Source organism: Juglans microcarpa x Juglans regia, chromosome 3D, assembly GCF_004785595.1.
Source record: "Juglans microcarpa x Juglans regia isolate MS1-56 chromosome 3D, Jm3101_v1.0, whole genome shotgun sequence".
In the NCBI taxonomy this organism is placed as follows: domain Eukaryota; kingdom Viridiplantae; phylum Streptophyta; class Magnoliopsida; order Fagales; family Juglandaceae; genus Juglans; species Juglans microcarpa x Juglans regia.
Genome location: NC_054598.1, coordinates 38,345,018 through 38,365,252, shown reverse-complemented (window position 1 = coordinate 38,365,252; position 20,235 = coordinate 38,345,018). Strand labels below are relative to the sequence as shown.

General features: G+C 37.9%; 2 protein-coding genes across 2 annotated transcripts; one reads left to right on the top strand and one right to left on the bottom strand.

Annotated features, from left to right (window-relative positions):
• Window positions 1-246: 246 nt before the first annotated feature.
• LOC121254632 lies at window positions 247-3,623 on the top strand. Its single transcript, XM_041154754.1, has 3 exons — window positions 247-426; window positions 2,710-2,864; window positions 3,255-3,623. The coding sequence occupies exons 1-3, from the start codon at window positions 348-350 to the stop codon at window positions 3,270-3,272; spliced, it is 252 nt and encodes an 83-aa protein (XP_041010688.1). The 5' UTR covers window positions 247-347; the 3' UTR covers window positions 3,273-3,623.
• Window positions 3,624-5,541: 1,918 nt separating this feature from the next.
• LOC121255954 (glutamate synthase 1 [NADH], chloroplastic) lies at window positions 5,542-19,660 on the bottom strand. The gene is given in 24 exon segments (XM_041156523.1): window positions 5,542-6,298; window positions 6,468-6,725; window positions 7,071-7,338; window positions 7,464-7,769; window positions 8,010-8,278; window positions 8,382-8,600; window positions 9,555-10,054; window positions 10,057-11,155; window positions 11,420-11,475; window positions 11,478-11,580; window positions 11,859-12,013; window positions 12,374-13,243; window positions 13,487-13,956; window positions 14,049-14,119; window positions 14,197-14,540; window positions 14,640-14,819; window positions 15,065-15,168; window positions 15,913-16,022; window positions 16,498-16,594; window positions 16,713-16,813; window positions 17,164-17,316; window positions 17,527-17,640; window positions 18,209-18,328; window positions 18,667-19,660. Coding segments are annotated over 24 exon segments (6,663 nt in total). The 5' UTR covers window positions 19,063-19,660; the 3' UTR covers window positions 5,542-5,998.
• Between the last annotated feature and the right edge of the window lie 575 nt (window positions 19,661-20,235).

Below are 20,235 nucleotides of genomic sequence, written 5' to 3'. Positions count from 1 at the left end.
CCATTTTAAAGGTTAAGGATTATGCCAACCGGTCAAGCAAAACGCCCCCTAAAATTAAGAGCAATGACAGAGTTACAAACTCATTTACATTTTATTTACTATTTATCAATAAAACGGTATTTTTAAAAAAAATTAAACACATCAAATTAAAATTAATATTTTTAAAAATATTATTTTATTTAAAATTGGTAGAAAATTTGTAAAGAGATGGTAAATCGTTTCTCTAAAATTAAACACGAGTAAAGGGCAAATTTTTGCCATGTACTAGGCTTCCTCGAAGAACAACCAGACAACAAATTCTGCTATCGCATCAGAGAAAGAGAGACATACAGTTGAAGAGGGCGATAATGGGTGGAGAAGCACATGTCTTGAAGAGGATTCCCCGCATTAGATTCCCACAAAGACACCCTAAATCCTTTGCTTCAGGTCTCTCTGTCTCTCTCTCTTTTAAGTCTCAAGTTTTTTCCTTCTTTGCTATGCTTACTGTAACTTTAGTTTGTTATCAACAATTCTCTCGCTAGAAGTGATTGAACAGAAATCCTGCTTTGGTTTGTGCATGTTGCTTTTATTTAGCAAAAAACTGCATGTTTCTTTTCTTTTTCTTTTTCTTTTTTTGCTTTTTGTATATTCAACAGATCATTATTTCGCTTTTATTTTGGAAGACATAAAATGTAAATTTCGTAAATATTTTACTCGGATTGGTTAATTTTCTCTCCAATTGTATGCTTATCATGAGCTATTGAGATGGATGAGCGATTTGCAACCAAGATGGGCAGAAGTGTAATGAGATGTCTTTTAGCTATTTCGTGAAAACCAATGGTGGCATTTTTCTTTTTTTTGAAGTCTCACCCAAGATTGAATGTTAGGTCTTCTAGTATTCCAGTGGGGCATTACAAGGATAACAGGAGGTTAGAAAGGGCATGGTTTGAGAAGAGAAATGTGGGAGCAATGGTATCATTGACAGAGTGGGTTTCACAGCTGTTCCAATAATATATGATTCATTAAGGATTTACTCAAGTTAACTCAGTTATGAGAAGTTATATGTAGCAATAACGGAGACCACGTAAAGAAATGTGGGCCGTGCTGGTTCTCTTGTGATCAATGACACTCATTGACAGCTTTCTGAATAGTACAGAGCTCAATTATACCAATCAAACTATTTGCTTCTCCATTATGTGTTCTTTTCGGCTTCCCTTTTGCTCTTCAACAGATAATCTGGTAAGGTGTTTTTCATTTTTTAACCTGTCTTCTGTAAATAGATTGGTTGAGATATCTGTGGAAAAGTCCAGGCACCACTGAATCATGACCATGAATGTTGCACCTTAGGCTTATTCAATTTTTTAAGAATAGAAGCTATATAAGCGGTATAACATGACATATATTATGATGCTGCAGCAGCACATTTGCATAGCCTACTGATCAATGTCTTGCCTTTGTGATGACAAGTTAGTTTCAGGACAAATAAGGGATGAGGTGGAGAAAGATGGATAAGATTGTGGGCTTTGTCGCCATAAGTTTAGGAAAGTGTGACATTAGCATAGACTTCATGGCTGCAGTTGTATGGGCTAGTACAATAAGTTGGGCATCACAAAGACTAAGCAAGGCAATAAAGGCCCATTATGAGGACAACGTCAAGAAAAGACTGCTTATCATTTTCACAATACTGTAGAATTCGCTCATGTCAATGGCTTGATGCAACAATTAAAAGATTCAGGTACCACTAATTAGGGGAATTGTCTGAAAATGTTGACTGAGACTGTTTAGATATAGGTAAGATAGATAATGATTTCACTCCTCAGGAGAGGTAAGGTCATGGCATTCATCAATAAATCTTTGGTTGAGGGCGCTAAAAACCCAGAAGGTAAGTTTGGCAAGGATGTGGTATCTGGGTTTTTCTCATGAGGAATGTTTTGTAATGCTATAATGAGCAGATGAAGGTTTTGTAGCTGATCCCAAGAAATGGGATGAGGCTTTTTGCTCATAAATTAATCTAGTATTGTTTTATTTAAGTTGCACCTTATCGCTATATAAGACCACAATTTGATCAGGATGTCTACGCTGAAACCCGGTACTTATAATACTGGCTAGTTTTCAAACCCTCTGTTTATTCATTTTGATGAGCTTCATCAATGGTGTATGCAAGGCATCATGACATGTCAGTAGTTTTGTGTAGTCTGTTGGTCTGCATATTGCCTCTGCCCTGTATCCATATTTAACTTAATCGTCCCTAAAAATATTAGTATCGGTTCCTCCAATCTTTGTACAAATGAAGATCTTCCTCTTCCCCCTGCAGAGCTGTTCACTCGAAGAGGTTGGATTCAAGATGGTTCCATATATTTTGATACATGATATACTTAAATGAAATCCTGAGGAAATGGGAAATGGCTTCATGATTAACGCATATATGACATTTTGGATACTGCTATGTTTCTTGGTTGAGCAGATAAAGTATATTTGGTTGTGTGAAGATTTAAGCAGTGACTTCAAGTGTTTCTACCTTTTTTTTTCTTTTGTTCACTGACGTATTCTCAATGATTAACCATTCTTAAAGGATGGTAAGGGATTTCTCTCCCCACATTTTTTTTTTTATTACACTAGTGCATTTACTTGAATCGATCTCAGGTACAGATTTGCTATATTGCCTTGATAGTTTTCTTCTTAGTGTGCGTTTACAAATATGTCTATTTCAGATTTCCTTTCCGTGCACAGATTCTACATCACAAGCTCAAAGTAGGGATGCTCGTAACATTACCATTTCAAAGTCAGATGTTCCAGCAGCACCCACAAACACTGCTTTGGGAGGGAAAGCTTCTCTTCAGCCAAAACGAACACCAGTCTCAGAAAAAGAGATAGAGGCTATTCTGGTGAGCAAAATATCTATTGAAATTTATCAAAATTCAAATATTTGAATCTGGGATAGATAATATCTGATCCTGACCTCTAAACTTTAGAATTTGTCTAAATGGGTTTTCCACAGACCCCTGAGGTGCTTTGTTTTGAGCTCCATCTTTTATGGAAAAATTCCTGCCTAATTGAGTGTTGGATGGATTAGATTTTCTGGAAATTATATGATGGAAAAAAACCTGTTATGACAACTTGATTTTATGCAATGCATTCATAATATCGAAAAAAATTATCTAAGCACTCATTAGTAGGTACAGGCACTTGGGTTTAGAAGATCAATCCCTCTTAGCTAGCAACTCTTCAACTAGATACTTGCATTGATTTTGTTTTGTTCCTATGATCTTTCGCAGTTGGGTGGATGCTTCTGATCTAACCAAGAACTAGTACCATGGAGGTGCAATTGATCTAGACTTTTGGATCTTCTGTATATCATTTGGCATAATAATGCAATTCAAGTACTCTGTTATGGTATTATGTAACAGTTGGAATGCAAAGGGGTTTTGAGGAAGGGCTCACAGGACCTGCTTTGATCCGTCAAGACATAATGGATGGATTCGTTTTATTTTCTCTTCTCAGTCGGACTATATTCTCTCTTCTTCTTTTTCTTACTTTTCCACGGTAGGCTGGTATTTGGCGCATAAGCCCTACAGGTTTGATAGGTATTTGGCACAAAGAAGAAATTCGAGTTTATCAGAAAAGGAAATTCGTCTTGAATTTCACACATGGAATTCTAGTTATTGGGCTTAGGGTCTAGAACTGTAAACGAGTTGAGTTGAAACGTGGACGCTGTGGTTAAGGCGTCGTTTACTTTCACAAAACTTTTCATCTTATCTCATATCATCTAATTATTACAAATTTTTTAAATTTTCACACAAAATAAAATAAACAATTCAATTTTTTCAAATTCCAAAACAAAAATAATATTGAAAAATATATTCTAACAATATTTTATTCAATTTTCAATTTTCATCTCATCTAAAACTATAAATGAACCAGTTTGTTTGATAGTTCGTTCAGTACTCGCTCAGTTAAACTTGAATCGAACTTGACTTGTGAAAAAAAAAAACTCATTCGTGAAAGTAGATACCCGCTCGAATTGTAAATAACACATACTTGATAAGACTCAACTCGACTTGGCTAAGGCTTGTTAAGGTCCGCTCATTTATACTTGAGTCGACTCATTAGCTCAACTCGATTAAAACTCATTCATATATTAATAAATATATAAATGAGTTTTATATATACCTAATAATAAAAGCATACCACTTTTATAATTAAATATATAATATGTAATCTAATTACTTTTGTCTATATAGTGAATATACTTCATAAGTATATTTTATAATTTGTATAATAATTAGTTGATAAAATTTAATAATTTCATATATTAGTATGTGGGAACCATATATGAAATAGAAATATGATATCATATTAAGTGTATGCATTAATAATATATTATTATTTTGGATAAATATCAACTAGTTAGATATTAATTATTTATAAATTTTTTAAAATTTTATAATTCAATAAATATTCCACTTGTTAGTTGTATAAATTTAATATTAGATTTTTTATTTTTTTATTTTTTTAATTTATTAATTATTAAATCTTATTCAAAAAATTAAAAAATAAACAATTCGAACTCGAGCTCATCTCGACTCGAACTCATTTGTGGGACGAGCTCAAGTTGAGAGTTTAGCTTATTAAGTCGAGCTCGAATAAAGAAAAAAAAAATCTCGAACTCGGGCTCGCGAGTATTAGCTCGGCAAGCCAAAGACCGGCTTGTCTCGACTTGATTACAATCTTAATCTCATTTCATCTGTGAAAATTAACGAGGTCTTCTTATTCATTTAATTTTTATTTAAACAGAGTTGAGTTTCAAACTTCTGGCCATGTTAAATTTTATATTCATGAATAAGTTCATTTATTATTTAGGCGACACATTGAAATGGAAGTTCGAGGGGTAGGTGCCTGATCAAACGCCTTACGTGATAGGGGCTTCGAGGTGCAGAGCTTTAGGAAGAATAAGAAGCTATGCTTTACAAGAATGGTTTGGCAGTCAATCGCATGCACTTTTTTACTTCCTTAAACTACAGTAATCACTACTCGCCCAAGCGCCTATAACTTCTTGTTCAAGATTTACTTAATTTTGACCAAAAAACAAGTTTTTTATACCATATCCTATAATTTTATCTACCAATTTTGAATTTTTATAAATATCTTTAATAGTTTATATATACATATAGTGACGATTATATTTCTAAGGACCTAAACATGCTTAGTATTATGAACATGATTTCTTTTTATACTTTTAAATGTTCAAGACATTCTCATATTTTCATATTCACGAACAACTCATTCACTAATTGAATTAAGTCGAATCAAGCCGAACTTGAGTTTAGATGAACTAGGCCATCATGAATTATAAATGCAGATTTAGGTATATACGCATATTTGCTCTATCTAGGTATATCCGCATGTTTGCTCTATCGGATGGAAAAGAACTGGGAATCACACTTGCACCATGAATCATCCCTTATAAACCAAGAGCATGGGGAAGGAGAAAGGGCTTTGACTTGGTTGGATAACCCTTGATTGCAGTATACATTGTAGAGATCCAAATGTGCACATATGAGATCCAACTCAAAAGTATTCAATTCAAGTCAAAAGATTTCGGAACTAACAGATTCAAGCATGCTTAGCAACCTCAAGACCTCACAATTTCATACGGTATCAAGAATTTCCAACATGTAATTCTTAATCAATGATTAAGAAAGAAAAAAACTGTACATTTATTTCTTAACAACAACTACATGAGCTACTAACATTTTAAGCATCACGAGGTAGAACCTATAAACATCAATTGATGAAGAAATTTAACACAACATTCGAAAACCTATACCCAGCAGCAGCCCAATTGAAGCTACTTCTTGCTTTCTGCAAAACCTTGCCAACCCCCAATGAACCCACTTCTTCCTCCTGTTGTCTGTGAATTGAGCATCACTCGTTGCCCGTGAGAAAGATCAACATATAAATAATTTTTCTATGTATCTTTTTCTCTAAAATACTGTTTAGGGAGGAAAATCGTGGACGCCTATGTCAACACTCGGTGTTTGCTGCTGTCTTGGTGCCTCTTGGGAAGGCCATTATGCCTTTTGATAAGGTCTTCCCGGATCACAGGGCTAACAGCAAGGTCTTTTTCCTCTTGTATGAGATATTTGTCAACCTGTGCGGCGGCTTGCCGGCCTTCAGAGATCGCCCATACCACCAAGGACTGTCCGCGCCGGCAATCACCAGCCGCAAAGACACCATCCACATTGGTTGAGAAACGGCCATACTCAGCCTTGATATTTGATCGATTGTCCTGCTCCAATCCCATCTTCTCTACTACAATCTGGAAAATCAAATGGCAGAATACCACTAAAAGTCAGCAGAGAAGACAACTTGGAACAACAGTTTTTATCCGAGTAGTATTTGCTTTTATGTAGGAAAGAAGCTCAACTTGGCAACTGGTTTCAATCTACAGGTAAATTGAAAGGGCTAAGCAAAGTAAAGAAACTAACCGACTCTGGGCCAAGGAATCCCATGGCAAGTAGGACAAGGTCAGCCTCAATGATCTCCTCAGAGCCTTCAACTTCCTTGAACTGAAATTTTCCACTAGCATCCTTCTCCCAGTGGACACGTACAATTTCAAGTCCTTTCACAGCACCATTCTCATCGCCCAAAAACCGCTTGGTCAATACCTCAAAAGATCTCGGGTCTTTTCCAAACTTGGAAGCAGCTTCCTGATGCCCGTAATCAACACGGAATATTCGAGGCCACTGCAATTCCATAATAAAAGTAACTAATTACAGAAGCATCTACAAGTACAATTCACTCACTCTCTGGTCCTTTTTGTCTTTACAATAAGCACCTAATATTCCAATATAAAATCAAAATACTCCCAAGTAGTCATTAATCTCATTCAAATATTCTTGACTACAAATATGCACAAAAAAGATATGGTTTGAGTAAACATGGCATCAAAGGGGCATCAACAATATTCGACTACTAAAAGCAGAGCAAGTAACAAACAGATCATAGCTGGAAACTAAATGAAAATTGCTCTACGTTGGGCCATTGGCATGCGTCATAAAATAGACCTAAGGAAAAATTAAAGTCAAAACCTGTGGCCAAGGGTTGCCTGGGGCCCTAGTTTGTGGTGGTTCAGGGAGAAGCTCTAAATTTATGATGCCACTGCAGCCATGTCGGATGGATGTCCCTATACAATCTGTGCCAGTGTCACCTCCACCAATGACTACTACTTTCTTGCCCTTAGCAGAAATGTAGTTACCATCCTTGAGGTTGCTATCAAGCAAGCTTTTAGTGTTTGCATGCAGAAACTCCATGGCAAAATGGACTCCTGATAACTCCCGTCCTGGTACTGGAAGGTCCCTGCACCAAAAAATAACTAGATCCTTTGAACATGCATCGGCATGAAGTAATTTAGCTAAACATAATTTCTAGAGATTATGATGGATAATTTAGTAATCTCTATCTTTCTATTTTCTACAAATTACCTTGGTTTTGTGGCTCCTACAGCCAAAACAACTGCGTCATTCTCCTCTCGGAGCCGATCGAGAGAGTACAAAGGATCAGTTCCAACATTAGCATTAACCACAAAATTGACACCCTCCTGGTCCATAAGTTTCACCCGACGTTCAACTATATCCACCTTGTCAGCCTTCATGTTTGGAACACCATACATCATGAGTCCTCCAATTCGGTCAGCACGTTCATACACAGTCACAGAGTGACCCATTCTGTTTAGCTGATCAGCAGCAGCCAAGCCAGCCGGTCCACTTCCAACAATCGCAACTCTTTTCCTGTGACCATACACATTAGGTTATTTTCATGGAGCAGATGGGACTTATCCACACATAATTTCTCTTCATAAACTAGACTATTCTAACTGGGTAAAACAACAAAAACTGTCAGACCACAATTTAACCAAGAAAAAACCATTTCAAAGACCACCAGTTAAGGAAAACAAATATCCCCGTTTAACAAGAAAGAGTAACTTGAAAGACAATATCATTTCTCATCGATAGATTTTGAAGGCTTACTCAGTTCTCTTGAGAGGAGGCCTCGGTACCATCCATCCCTCCTCAAATGCCTTGTCTATAATAGCACACTCAATGCTCTTGATAGATACAGGATTCTCGATAATTCCCAAGACACACGAACCTTCACAAGGTGCGGGACACACACGACCAGTGAACTCTGGGAAGTTATTTGTTTCAAGGAGCCGATCTAATGCTTCACGCCACCTGTTTTGGTATACTAACTCGTTGAATTCAGGTATTTTGTTTCCTAAAGGACATCCAGAATTTTCCTGCAAATTTTAAAAATGGAGATTTTAGTGCACAAAAGTTTATATGAAACTTTGAATAGAGAAAACAAATAGTTGCATATAGACTAGTAAGTGGGAAAATCACCTGATGGCAGAAAGGAGTACCACAATCCATGCAACGTGCAGACTGAGTCTTTAAAAGTGGGCCAGGATTTGATTCCTGCATAACTTCGTTCCAGTCATTCATCCGTACATTCGGGTCCCTGTATTGAACACCCTCACGCTCATAATAAATGAAACCTCGATGTTTAACAGCATCAGTAACCTTTGTAGGCCTCTTCAATGATTCACCCTCTTCTACATTCTGAAAGTATCAAAAAATTACATCAAACAAATAATTACTATAACGATCACCAGCAAGAAGCATGCTTGATAAACCCATCTCACCCTCCATCCCCACTACCGCACCGGTTAGTAGAACCAAATAAAAGTGAAAACGAGATTCTGAAAATTTGAGGAAAGGCAAAACAGATCTAGCAGTGCGTTCAATAAAATATCAATTTTGAAAGTGAACTATAAAACTGAAGCAACAAATAAAAAAATGGTTAAACCCTGAAGTATGAGCAAAAACTCATTTTAAAGTAAGCTCATTTTGAAATTTGAAGACTAAGATCTTGTTTGGGTAACGAGGTATCCTCATATATTCTCAAAACTTCGCATAATTTCCTTTCCAGACATCACTCAAACACAACAATTTTCCATTTCAAATTTTTAACTTTTTCATATAATCATTACATAATCATTATCCAAACACAAAACCAAATACAACTTTCCCAAACTTCTAAACAAAATACAAAAAATAATATATATATAACTTTTCCAAATCTCAAAACAAAAATAGTATGAAAAAATTATATTTAAACAATTTTTAACTTTATAATATTTTTATTCATCTTTTTCTCTTTCCTTTCCCAAAACCTAATAAAACATTTTAACTCAAACCACTTCACTACTATTCACAAACCATTTCACTATTATTCACATAATTCAATATTCTAGGTGTCCAAACGAGCCCTAAAACTACCCAATCCAGAAATCAATAAGGCCATCTATGGGCTCAACTTTTAATATGGATTTCGATTCAACTCTTCACCTAAGCATGACTAAAAGCTACATCCTTCGAATGTTTTGAATTACATTATGCGACTAGGAGAATTTATGGTCCCATCAAATATAAATTCCTTGAGTGCATCAGAGAGTGAGAGAGAGCAATAATCCCAATAAAGACCAACACTAATTGCAATCAAAAGAGAATTACCTTATTGGATTTCCCATTCAAAGATGCAATTGCTAACTTCTTAAGCTCTTCAAAAGCATCTTTTCCATTTAGTTCTGCCTCAACTTTCTCCTCGTCTTTTTTAGTAGCATCTTCCACAGCCTCCTTGGAGGCTTTCTCTGCTTTAATGCTTGCAAGAACCCGCTTATACTCCCTTGGGATAACTTTAATGAATTTAGGCAGAAGAATCTCAAAGTTAGCAAGTACTTCTTTGGCTAGTTGGCTGTTTGTATGACGTTGATGTTGCTGAGCCATCATTCTAAGAGTCATGATATCCTCCTCTTCTTCAACTTTATCAAGATCCACGAGCTCAAGATTGCACCGAGAGCAGAACTTTCCATCCATGTCAAGAACATAAGCTATACCGCCACTCATACCTGCAGCAAAATTCCTGCCAGTTTTTCCAAGCACAACAACAGTCCCACCGGTCATATACTCACATCCATGATCACCAACACCTTCCACAACTGCCTTAGCCCCGAATTACGTACGCAGAACCTTTCTGCTGCCATTCCATTGAAATATGCCTCTCCACTTGTAGCCCCATAGAGAGCCACGTTACCAATTACAATGTTTTCTTTTGGATCAAAATTGCTTTCCTTTGGAGGATAAACAACAATCTTCCCACCAGATAATCCTTTGCCAACATAGTCATTGCTGTCACCTTCAAGCTCAAGTGTGATTCCAGGGCAGAGGAATGCTCCAAGGCTCTGACCTGCACTCCCATTGAATTTGATATGGATGGTATCTGTAGGAAGCCCAGCTGCTTGATAGCGTTTAGTCACTTCATGGCTAAGCATTGTTCCAACAGCACGATTCACATTGCAGATTGGTTTTTCAATGTAAACAGGAAGACTTTTTTCTAATGCAGCTTCACACAGTGGAATAAGTTTTTGGTCCAAAGCCATGTCCAAGCCATGATCCTGTTTCTGGACACAGTACTGTGCTGCTTCAGGCCGAAGTTCAGCAGCAGGTCTAAGCAATAGGGACAGATCAATATTCTCCAGCTTCTCATTGTTCTTAGTCACTTCTTTATCCACTTCAAGCATATCTGAACGGCCAACCATCTCAGTTACTGTTCGAAATCCTAGCTGTGACATTATTTCCCTCATCTCCTCTGCTACCATGAAGAAAAAGTTGATAACATGTTCCGGTTCTCCAGCAAACTTCTCTCTGAGTACTGGATCCTGAGTAGCAATGCCAACTGGACAGGTATTTTTGTGGCACTTCCGCATCATGATGCAACCAAGTGTTATGAGAGGTGCGGTACTGAAGCCAAATTCTTCTGCACCAAGAAGGGTGGCTATGGCCACATCTCTTCCAGTTTTCAGTTGGCCATCTGTCTGGAGAACTGTTCGGCCGCGGAGATCATTAGCAACCAAAGTCTGGTGAGTCTCAGCCAAACCAAGTTCCCATGGGAGCCCAGCATTTTTTATTCCCGTCCATCTAGAGGCCCCTGTACCTCCATCATGACCTGAGATCAAGACATGGTCAGCATGCCCCTTCACTACTCCGCTAGCAACTACTCCCACTCCAGCTTCAGATACCAGCTTCACACTAATTCGAGCCGTTGGGTTGGAGTTCTAAAAATTGAAAAGAAAAGCATCAGATTGTCTACAGCTCAAAAATAAAGAGTAATTAAATTTTAAGGCCCATTTGCCCCATATATCAGCCAAGCATTACTCTAACAAAAGAGGACAGCCAAAAATATATAAAAAAAATTACAAAGTCCTTGCATGAGGAAGGGAATACACTGAAGTAGCCTATGAGGGCCTTCAATGGGACAGATATTTCATTTGATTAGTTGTGCCTCAAAGTAATGAGTGCAAAAACAGCATTACCCGTACCTTAAGATCATGAATCAACTGGGCAAGGTCTTCGATGGAATATATATCATGATGGGTGGTGGACTAATAAGTCCCACCCCAGCAGTAGAATTCCGGGTAAGCGCAATTTCTCCTACAACCTTGTGGCCAGGAAGTTCACCCCCTTCACCAGGCTTTGCCCCCTGAGCCATGATGAACAAAGTTAAAACAAATTAATCACAGAGATTTATCAAATTCAGTTTATATTCAATATCATAAAATGCCAAATGTATATATGATATATCAATTAAAGATGCAAAGGCACCCAGAGGTGCTTTGCAGACACAGCATCATCTGCCATGAACTTAGGTCCATAAACAAGAGGAACCTCCGTTCCAATAGGAAATGGGGCAAAAATGAATATATTTACATTAAAATATATAAAAGATGGGCATCCATTCATAAATTAACAAACAGATACCTGAGCCATTTTTATCTGTAATTCATCAGCGTTAGTAAGGTAATAACTCGAAACTCCAAATCTCCCACTTGCAACCTGCTTAATTGCACTCCTTTTTGGGTTCATTGAACCATCTGGAAGTGGTTCCATGCGAGATGGTTGCTCACCTCCCTCGCCTTCAGCAAAAATTCAAAGGAAGAATCAATGATTTGAATATATCATTAGTATAATTCAAAGGAACAGTTAACCTTTCATATTTAACAAATTGAAGCTTCAGAAAGTCAATCGCACTATAAGCTCGTACTGAGTTGTTTTTTCAAAAAAAAATAAAAAATAAAAATAACGTGTAAGAATTGTCTAAAGAGATTCCAAACATGTAAGTGATGCAAAAATGAAAACTTCCAAAACCTGATTCAATCAAATTCGTCTATATGGTATCTGGTATTTAGCTTAACCTTGACCAGACGCTAATCAACAAAAGTGCCTTAGTTACCAAAAAAAACAATTGGAAGCTATAAAGGGAGGGGGTGGAAAACCTGTATTCGACTTTCCTCCCATTCTATTCATAGCAATAGCAAGGGTTGTGTGTGCCTCCAATGATATAGATCCATAACTCATGGCCCCAGTACAGAACCGTTTGACAATCTCACTGGCAGGTTCCACTTCATGCAAAGGAACTTCCACCTTTGCTGCTTTAAATTTCAAGAGTCCCCGCAAATTGCAAGATTTATTCAATTTATGAACAAGCTTGGCATACTCTTTGTAGGCGGCAACACTGTTAGTTCGGGCAGCCTCTTGCAGCTTCGCTATAGCTAGGGGATCGTTAAGGTGAATCTCACCACCTTTTCTCCAATGATAATCACCTGGATTAGGCAATGCTACAGCTTCCGCACTATTGGGAGGGAAACCACGAGAGGGAAATGCCAACTCATGCAGATGAAGTTTATCAAAAGCAAGCATCTCAAATGTTGCACCCTCAACTCTACTTGGAGTTCCTGCAAAGCACCTCTCAATCACTTCTGATGAAAGACCCAGAGCTTCGAATATCTGCGCACCCTTGTAAGAGGCCAAAGTTGATATCCCCATCTTAGCAAGAACCTTCATCATTCCATAGTTGCTAGCTTTGAAGTACTTCCTGACCAGCTCTTCCTTTGAATGAAAGTTACCGCCAGATTTGGGTGGGATCTTTCCATCAACTTGTAATCTCCAAATGGCTTCTATGGCCAAGTATGGGCATATAGCATCTGCACCAAACCCAACAAGCGTACAGAAGTGGTGCACCTCACGTGGCTCAGCAGTTTCAACTATTAACCCAGCTTGAGTGCGCTCGAGCTTTTTAACAAGATGTTGATGGACAGCACCAATGGCCAAGAGGGAGCTTACCGCAACACGATTAGGTGAGAAAGCTATACAATCAAAGAATTTTTTAAAAAAAGAATCAGTCAATAAATGAATTCGATACTCTGCATGTTTTTTTGTTTTGATAAGTAAGAAGACAATTCATTAAATACCAATTTCATTAAATACAAATGATCCACGTACACGGGACGGACGTATACAAAAGACATGAATGCAGATACATGTTAACTCAGTGAATGCACAACAGTGACTGCAATCAAATGTAGGCATAAAAGTAGAAAATGAGATACCTCTATCAGAAAGCACGAGCAAGGTATAACCCTCCTTAATTGCATCATGTGCTTCATTACAGATCCGGTCCAAGGTCTCCTCCAATCCCTTCCTACCTCGGTCCTTAGAATAAGTAATGTCCAGAACTTTGCTTCGCCAACCTCTGTAATTCATCTTTTTAATTGCCTCTGTTTCTTCAATGGATAAAAGAGGACCTTTTAGCGAAAGACGATGACATTGTTCTTCAGTGGTTTCCGTCAGGTCACCTTCTGGACCAATCATGCATTCCATTGAGGTGACTATCTTCTCCCGAATAGGATCAATTGGAGGGTTTGTAACTTGGGCAAACATTTGCTTGAAGTACTCAAAAGTGAGCTTTTCTCGATTAGACATTACAGCCAAGGGAGTATCGTTTCCCATTGAACCAAGGGCCTCTACACCATCTTTTGCCATGGGAAGCAACAACATTTCCAAGGCTTCAACAGTGTAACTGCATAGGGAAGCCAGAACTGAAAATGATTTCCTGTAAAGTTTAAAAACATGAAAATAAAAGCAGCAGCAGCAAGGCAGAGATTTACGTACCCAAAAGCTTTTAATGGAGCCAATATACCATGAATTCCCATGTTTTCCATGCTGCCAGCATTGCTAGATGCCTATAGTTACAAAAGGCAAGATCCATATGAGCAATGTCCACAAAGGAATATCAAGGGAACAGTCATAAAATACTTACTGGAATCACTCTCGCAACTGGAGGAGGGACCTTTTCAGATTCATGAACAGAATCAACTATGTCCTTGAGTTCAATTTTTTGTCTTTTTAGCCACTTGCTATAAGGCCTTGCCATTGAGTATTGCTGCTTCAAGGCTTCATCGTCAACAACAATATGATTTTGAAAATCCACCAAAAGCATCATGCCTGGGTTTAGTCTTCCTTTCCTAAGCACATCTTCAGGTGGAATGTCTACTACACCAACTTCACTGGCCATTATAACTCGTCCACTATGGGTGACATAGAAACGACCTGGTCGCAGCCCATTGCGATCCAATGTTGCTCCTAGATAGCGGCCATCAGTAACTGCATATGATTTTACACATTAAAAGCTAAAAAATAGATGAAATCTAAAGCAAACTTGTGGAGTTGGTGCAAAAAAAAAAAAAAAAATAGAACTATTACATGATATAAGAGCTGGCCCATCCCATGGCTCCATCAGAGCAGAGAAGTATTCATACAGTGCCTTTCGATGAGGATCCATATTATTGTCATTTTGCCAAGCCTCAGGAATCATCATCATGATTGCTTCAGGAAGACTTCTACCAGCTCGAACCAGAAGCTCAAGGGCACCATCAAAAGCTCCTATAGAGGAAAAAAAACGTATAAAGCAAGTCAGTATAAGATAAGATGATGCACAGTATCTTATAGAACATGTTACCAATTAAATTCTGAAAACGTGACATGAAAGAGGCAATGAGATGCTAGTTCATGGAAGAATTTCCGTATGTTCACAGATGCATGGACACATGCAAGATTTTATATATATATATATATATTTATAGGTAAAAGATGCATGTACACATGCCAGATTCCAGTTAAAACTTCACCTGAATCAGATGAACTGGCATCCACAATAGGTAGAAGCTTCTTTAACTCATTCTCTGAAAGACCAAGTTCCTTGCACTTTAACAGACCCTCACGTGCCTTCATCCTGCATAAAAAGCAAAATGGGTCGGCATTGCATTTTCATTATTCTTATTCAAGATAAAATATGAATAAAATCAGCTTTGACCATAAGCCATCAATCAACCTGCAATGCCATTTACCAATTGTTTCCAACATTTTAGAAATATAGTGAATTGACAATGCACAAGCAGGTGGTTGGCAAGTAGGGCAGTGGAGAAACATTAAGATCAAGGTTATAATGTCATAAACAAGCTTGACTTCTATAGCAAGTGGATTCTCAGAGACTACATTCCTTACTACCACACAGCAATATTAATAATTTTAAACACTGGAAGTCTGGCCTATCTTCCCAGATGTTGTATGCCAGTACAAGAAGTCATTAACTGAGCAGCTGAATAGATGTTACACTTAATGAACTATCATTCAAAATTTACATTTCTTGAGAAGTAAGCACATTCAGATAAAAATCTGGGCTATTGATGCAGCGGGCATCAGCTATGTTGAAGATTTTTTCTTGCTTAGCTTCAAGAGAGAATATTACTAGCATCCATCATCATTACTAACTTGACCCATAAACAGGCATTCTAGATGTGAACTCAAGAAAAAGTGTCTAAGTTTAGGTGCCGGTAGCATATCACATCAAACTGAGAACAAGGTGTATACCATTTATTTACAGAAGGATCCTTACCAGTTAATACAGCTCAAGAATCAAGACACAATTACACTATTCACTTAGAACATAAAAGAACCTTTTTACTCGATGACATACCAGTTTACATTGCCTCTAAGTGTATTGATTTCTCCATTGTGGCCCAAGATACGCATGGGTTGAGCGCGATCCCAGCTGGGAAATGTATTTGTTGAAAATCGAGAGTGTATCTGCACCATAAATCAAAAGAACCAAGATTGTCAGTGGCAATTGCATCTGATATATTCACTTCAGAAATTGATTTGGTAACAGCACGTGAGATTCTGTTCGGGCACTTATACTTGCACTGACACTATAATGCTTGGAAACCCTAATCTAGTTTAGCCAACACAATTTTCTTCCCACCACTCCATTGACATTTTCATCCCCAACAACTGATCACAAAGAGCACGGCACCCAGTTTCTGCAAACATGATTATCTCGATAATGAAGCTTTCTTACCAACTCACCCAATGTATCTAATCCAGCATCCAAATTCAAACAGTAATCAAGGGAGTGGAAGAACTTAAGAGATCATTCAAACCTCAATGCCTCAGAAGTCATTCCTCAACCTTGCATCTCTTCAGTTACCGGTTGTTCCCATGCTGTTTGTTGGAGTATAGAGTTAGTGGAGAGAGAAGAAAAGTGAATGGATAATATATTTACCAGGGCCATGTAGCTCGTAAACCTTTCATTGCCAATATCTGCATAATAATAATCCTTCAACTGATCGGGCTTTAACTGACCTTTGTAAACAACAGTCCTGCAGAAAACAGGCAAAATCAATGACAATGTGATTGCAAAAAGGAAAAAAAAAAAAATCTTATATTACATGCTACCTAGCATCTAGAACAAATAATGTGGCTTTATGAAAAATGTACCTTGAGGAGAGAGAACAAATATAGAAGTCCTTAGCACCACCATGTTCAAGGTTTAATGCAGCTCGGATAGCAACCATTGAAACCCGCCTTAGTATGTACATCTGTAGAGAAAGAAGTGGGAGAATGCTATCATGATGTTCTAACTTAACTACATTGGAAAACAAATAAACCGCAAATGAGTATATACTTTGTGTCTTCCATATACTTTGTGTCTTCCATTTATAAATACTTCAATTAGTTTGACTGCCAGGATCATTGAATCAAACAAAGGGATTTAACTAATTAATTTAGCAAAATAATCCGGCAAAGCTTTGTTCAAATTTTTAGTAATTTGATAAGCATTACTATAATGTTATTTAGAAAACTTATCCTAACAATACCACAAAATAATCATGCATTCCACTTTAAACCTCTGTAACTGACTTGTAGAATATCAGAGATGGAACACTACCTGCTGCTCTAAATCAACTTGTGACCGAGGAGTAGGGGTAAGGAACACTTGCTCAACCTCCGGTTCCGTCTGCAATGCAGAATTCCCCAATCCTGTGTTATCTGTTGGCACAGGTCGCCACCCAAGAATAGCATGCCCAAGGGACTCCGCAACCTTCAAACAAAAGTAAAGGAATCTCATCAATAGATAATCCCTCGGAAGAGAAAAATAATAACATGAGAAGCAGAGAAAGAAAATTGGAAAACGTGATACCGAAGCACGTAAGAGAAACCACTTTAAAGGAATTAAGAGAGTCCACCAAGAAATAGGAAGTGATACTCACATTACTCCAGACAGAGCAAAATTTTCAAACTCAAAAATTACCTTTGTAAATACATTTTTGCTTTCTTCCCTCCGACTCTCAGATTTGGGCAAAAAGAACATGCCAACAGCATATTCCCCTGATGGTGGAAGCTCAAACCCATGATCCTTAGCAACCTGAAAAAAGGCAGCCCAAGAACAATAATTTTACATAATTTTATATCCCAACCACGAACGGAAGAAAATTTTAGGGAAAAGGATTAAGGAAAGAAAAAAGCCAAACCCCAGCAGCTTGACTTTAATTGCAAATCACAGTAATCAAAGGTTCTTTGGTTTGATAGTCCGCAAACATGATACTACTCGATGCAAATTTCTCCCTCAAAAGAAATTTGAGATGCTAAGGAATAACTATTTTCCCTCAAAAGAAAATTTGAGATACTATTTTCCCTCAAAAGAAATATAAAATTTAATATAACAAAAAAGAATAACTCTCAACGAGAGGATATATATTTGTAGGATTTCCCAATAAAAGGATTTTTTGTAGTTGAAAATGCTTCGAGGACCAACTAAAGCAAAATGGGAAATACAGACAGAAAAAGTTCGGGTCGGGTGTTATTATCAATACTCTGAAAGGTCAAATATTTTAACAAAAACCTGTCAAACTAACCAAAAACCAATCGGTAGAATAACAATAAAGGGAAAAGGTGGAAAGAACAGAAATACATTTTTTAGAAGTAAAAAATACCTCATTGTAGAACTCGTGCGGAAGACCGACAAGAATTCCGGCTCCATCACCAGTGTTAGTTTCGCAGCCACAAGCACCTCTGTGTGACATACGTATCAACATCTCCACAGCATCCGTAACCTACGACAAGAAAAAACCCCACAACAAAACCATCACACCTACCTCAGATCACACGCAACTAATCCAAATACTCTAACAACCAATGAACACGCATCACATGTAGGCAATGAAAGAACACAGACATACCCACAAACTCTCAAAAAATCCAATTCAAGGAAATCATATGCATGAAATCAAAACACACATACAAGAAAGATACACAGGCATACGTAGATACACGAATATATGCATACGTAAATACAAACATAGCATGTATAAAATCGATTGCAAAAAGCAGAATAGGCATAGCTCCCTCCGTTCTCGCCTCAATACATACATACTAGAAATGATATTCTTACCGTTTTACGGCTACTTTCGCCGGATAACTCCGCAACGAACCCGACCCCGCACGAGTCCTTATCGAACGACGGGTCGTAGAGTCCTAGCGGCTTCTCCGGAACCGCGGAAAGAGCCGAGCGGACGACGACCCTCAGCTTAGGGGACCTCCCCGGCCCGTCAGACCGCCAAAGTTGAACCTTTTCCGATCCGGGCGCCCGCAATCGGGCCCCCAAGAATCTCTTGTCAATTACATTCACTGACTTCTTCGCCGTCGAGTAACGTGTATTAAACCGGCTAATAGGAGCTCTCGGAGCCGCATTGAGTTTCGGTTGTTGGTTGGAAGGCTTGTTAAGCGAAGGCAGAGCACAGGAAGAGCTTGTTCGGAGATGGAGATATGAGCCCGAGCACGTGAACATTTTCGAAAATCTACCGAGATTTCAATGACAGTTGGGTTCCCGAATATATAGTAGAGGGTAAAATTAAATAATTTCTTCTATAAATTTGAGTTCTTTTAGGTCTCAAACTCAGATCTAGTATTAGAATTCCAATCACGAACGAAACTCAAAGTTCGAAAAAAGAGGAGCCTGATCCAGATAAACCCATAAATCCGGGGCGAAACATATAGAACTTGAAAATTATCACTACTACTTTCTCGAGACAATTCACAGATCTAAACCGTTCAACTTCGTCCCCAACGGAATCCAAGGCCTGTTTTTTCCTTTTAGCTCTGTGATGATATCCGAGAAAACTGAAGGAAAATCTGACTGATTCGGAGAAATTAAAGGGGAAAGCAACGAAGAAACTAAAACATAAACTATTTTTTCTTTTTTTTACAAATTTGCGAAAGAGAATCTGCTCGTCACGTGCAGAGATTTTTCGGGGCAGGAGGCTGAGCGCCAATCCAACCAACCGCCAGCTTTCCCGGAAAACAAACAAGAAAGCTCAAGAAGAGAGAGAGGAAGAGAGGGAGAGTTTTGCAGGTGGGTTCTCTTTGAAGAGACAGAAGCGATGTGCGTTATATAGAGGAGAAGAGGCGTTATAAGAGAGAGATTCAGAGAGCAGTGTGGGGACCCACAGCCGGGAAATAGAGAACTCGGTATATGATCTTCGGAAATTTACGGTACTACCCCACAGTCCGACCTCACCTTTTTCATTCAATACACAATTTTCTGGCGAAGTGACAGATTGGAATCTGCTTGATTGCCACGTGTTAGCTGCCCTATGCGGCTCGCGACAGCCGCTCATGGTGGGTCCTATCCCTTGGGGACTTCGACGATGGGCTGGATTAATTAAAGAGTCCTAGTCACCCTTCCATGCTCATAACTAAAGTAAAAAAAAAAAAAAATGCATATCATATACCGCATTTTTAAAAAAAAAAATTTATTTTTAATTTTATTATTTTTAAATTTATTAAATTATTCTATTTATTATTTATATACCACATATTTAATAAAAAAATACGAAAAATATAAAAAAAGATTGTTGTATAGTATGTGAAGATGAGAAATATAATTTTTCAAAAAAAAATGAGAAATGTTTGGCCTCGACCATCCAAAAAAATATAAAAATTAATTTTAGATTAAAATTTT

Bases quoted from the DNA above. Each gene is read 5' to 3' on its own strand.
- LOC121254632 (XM_041154754.1), top strand. From the start codon at position 348: ATGGGTGGAGAAGCACATGTCTTGAAGAGGATTCCCCGCATTAGATTC. The intron at 427-2,709 runs GTCTCTCTGTCT...TTCCGTGCACAG, and splicing joins CCCTAAATCCTTTGCTTCAG to ATTCTACATCACAAGCTCAA.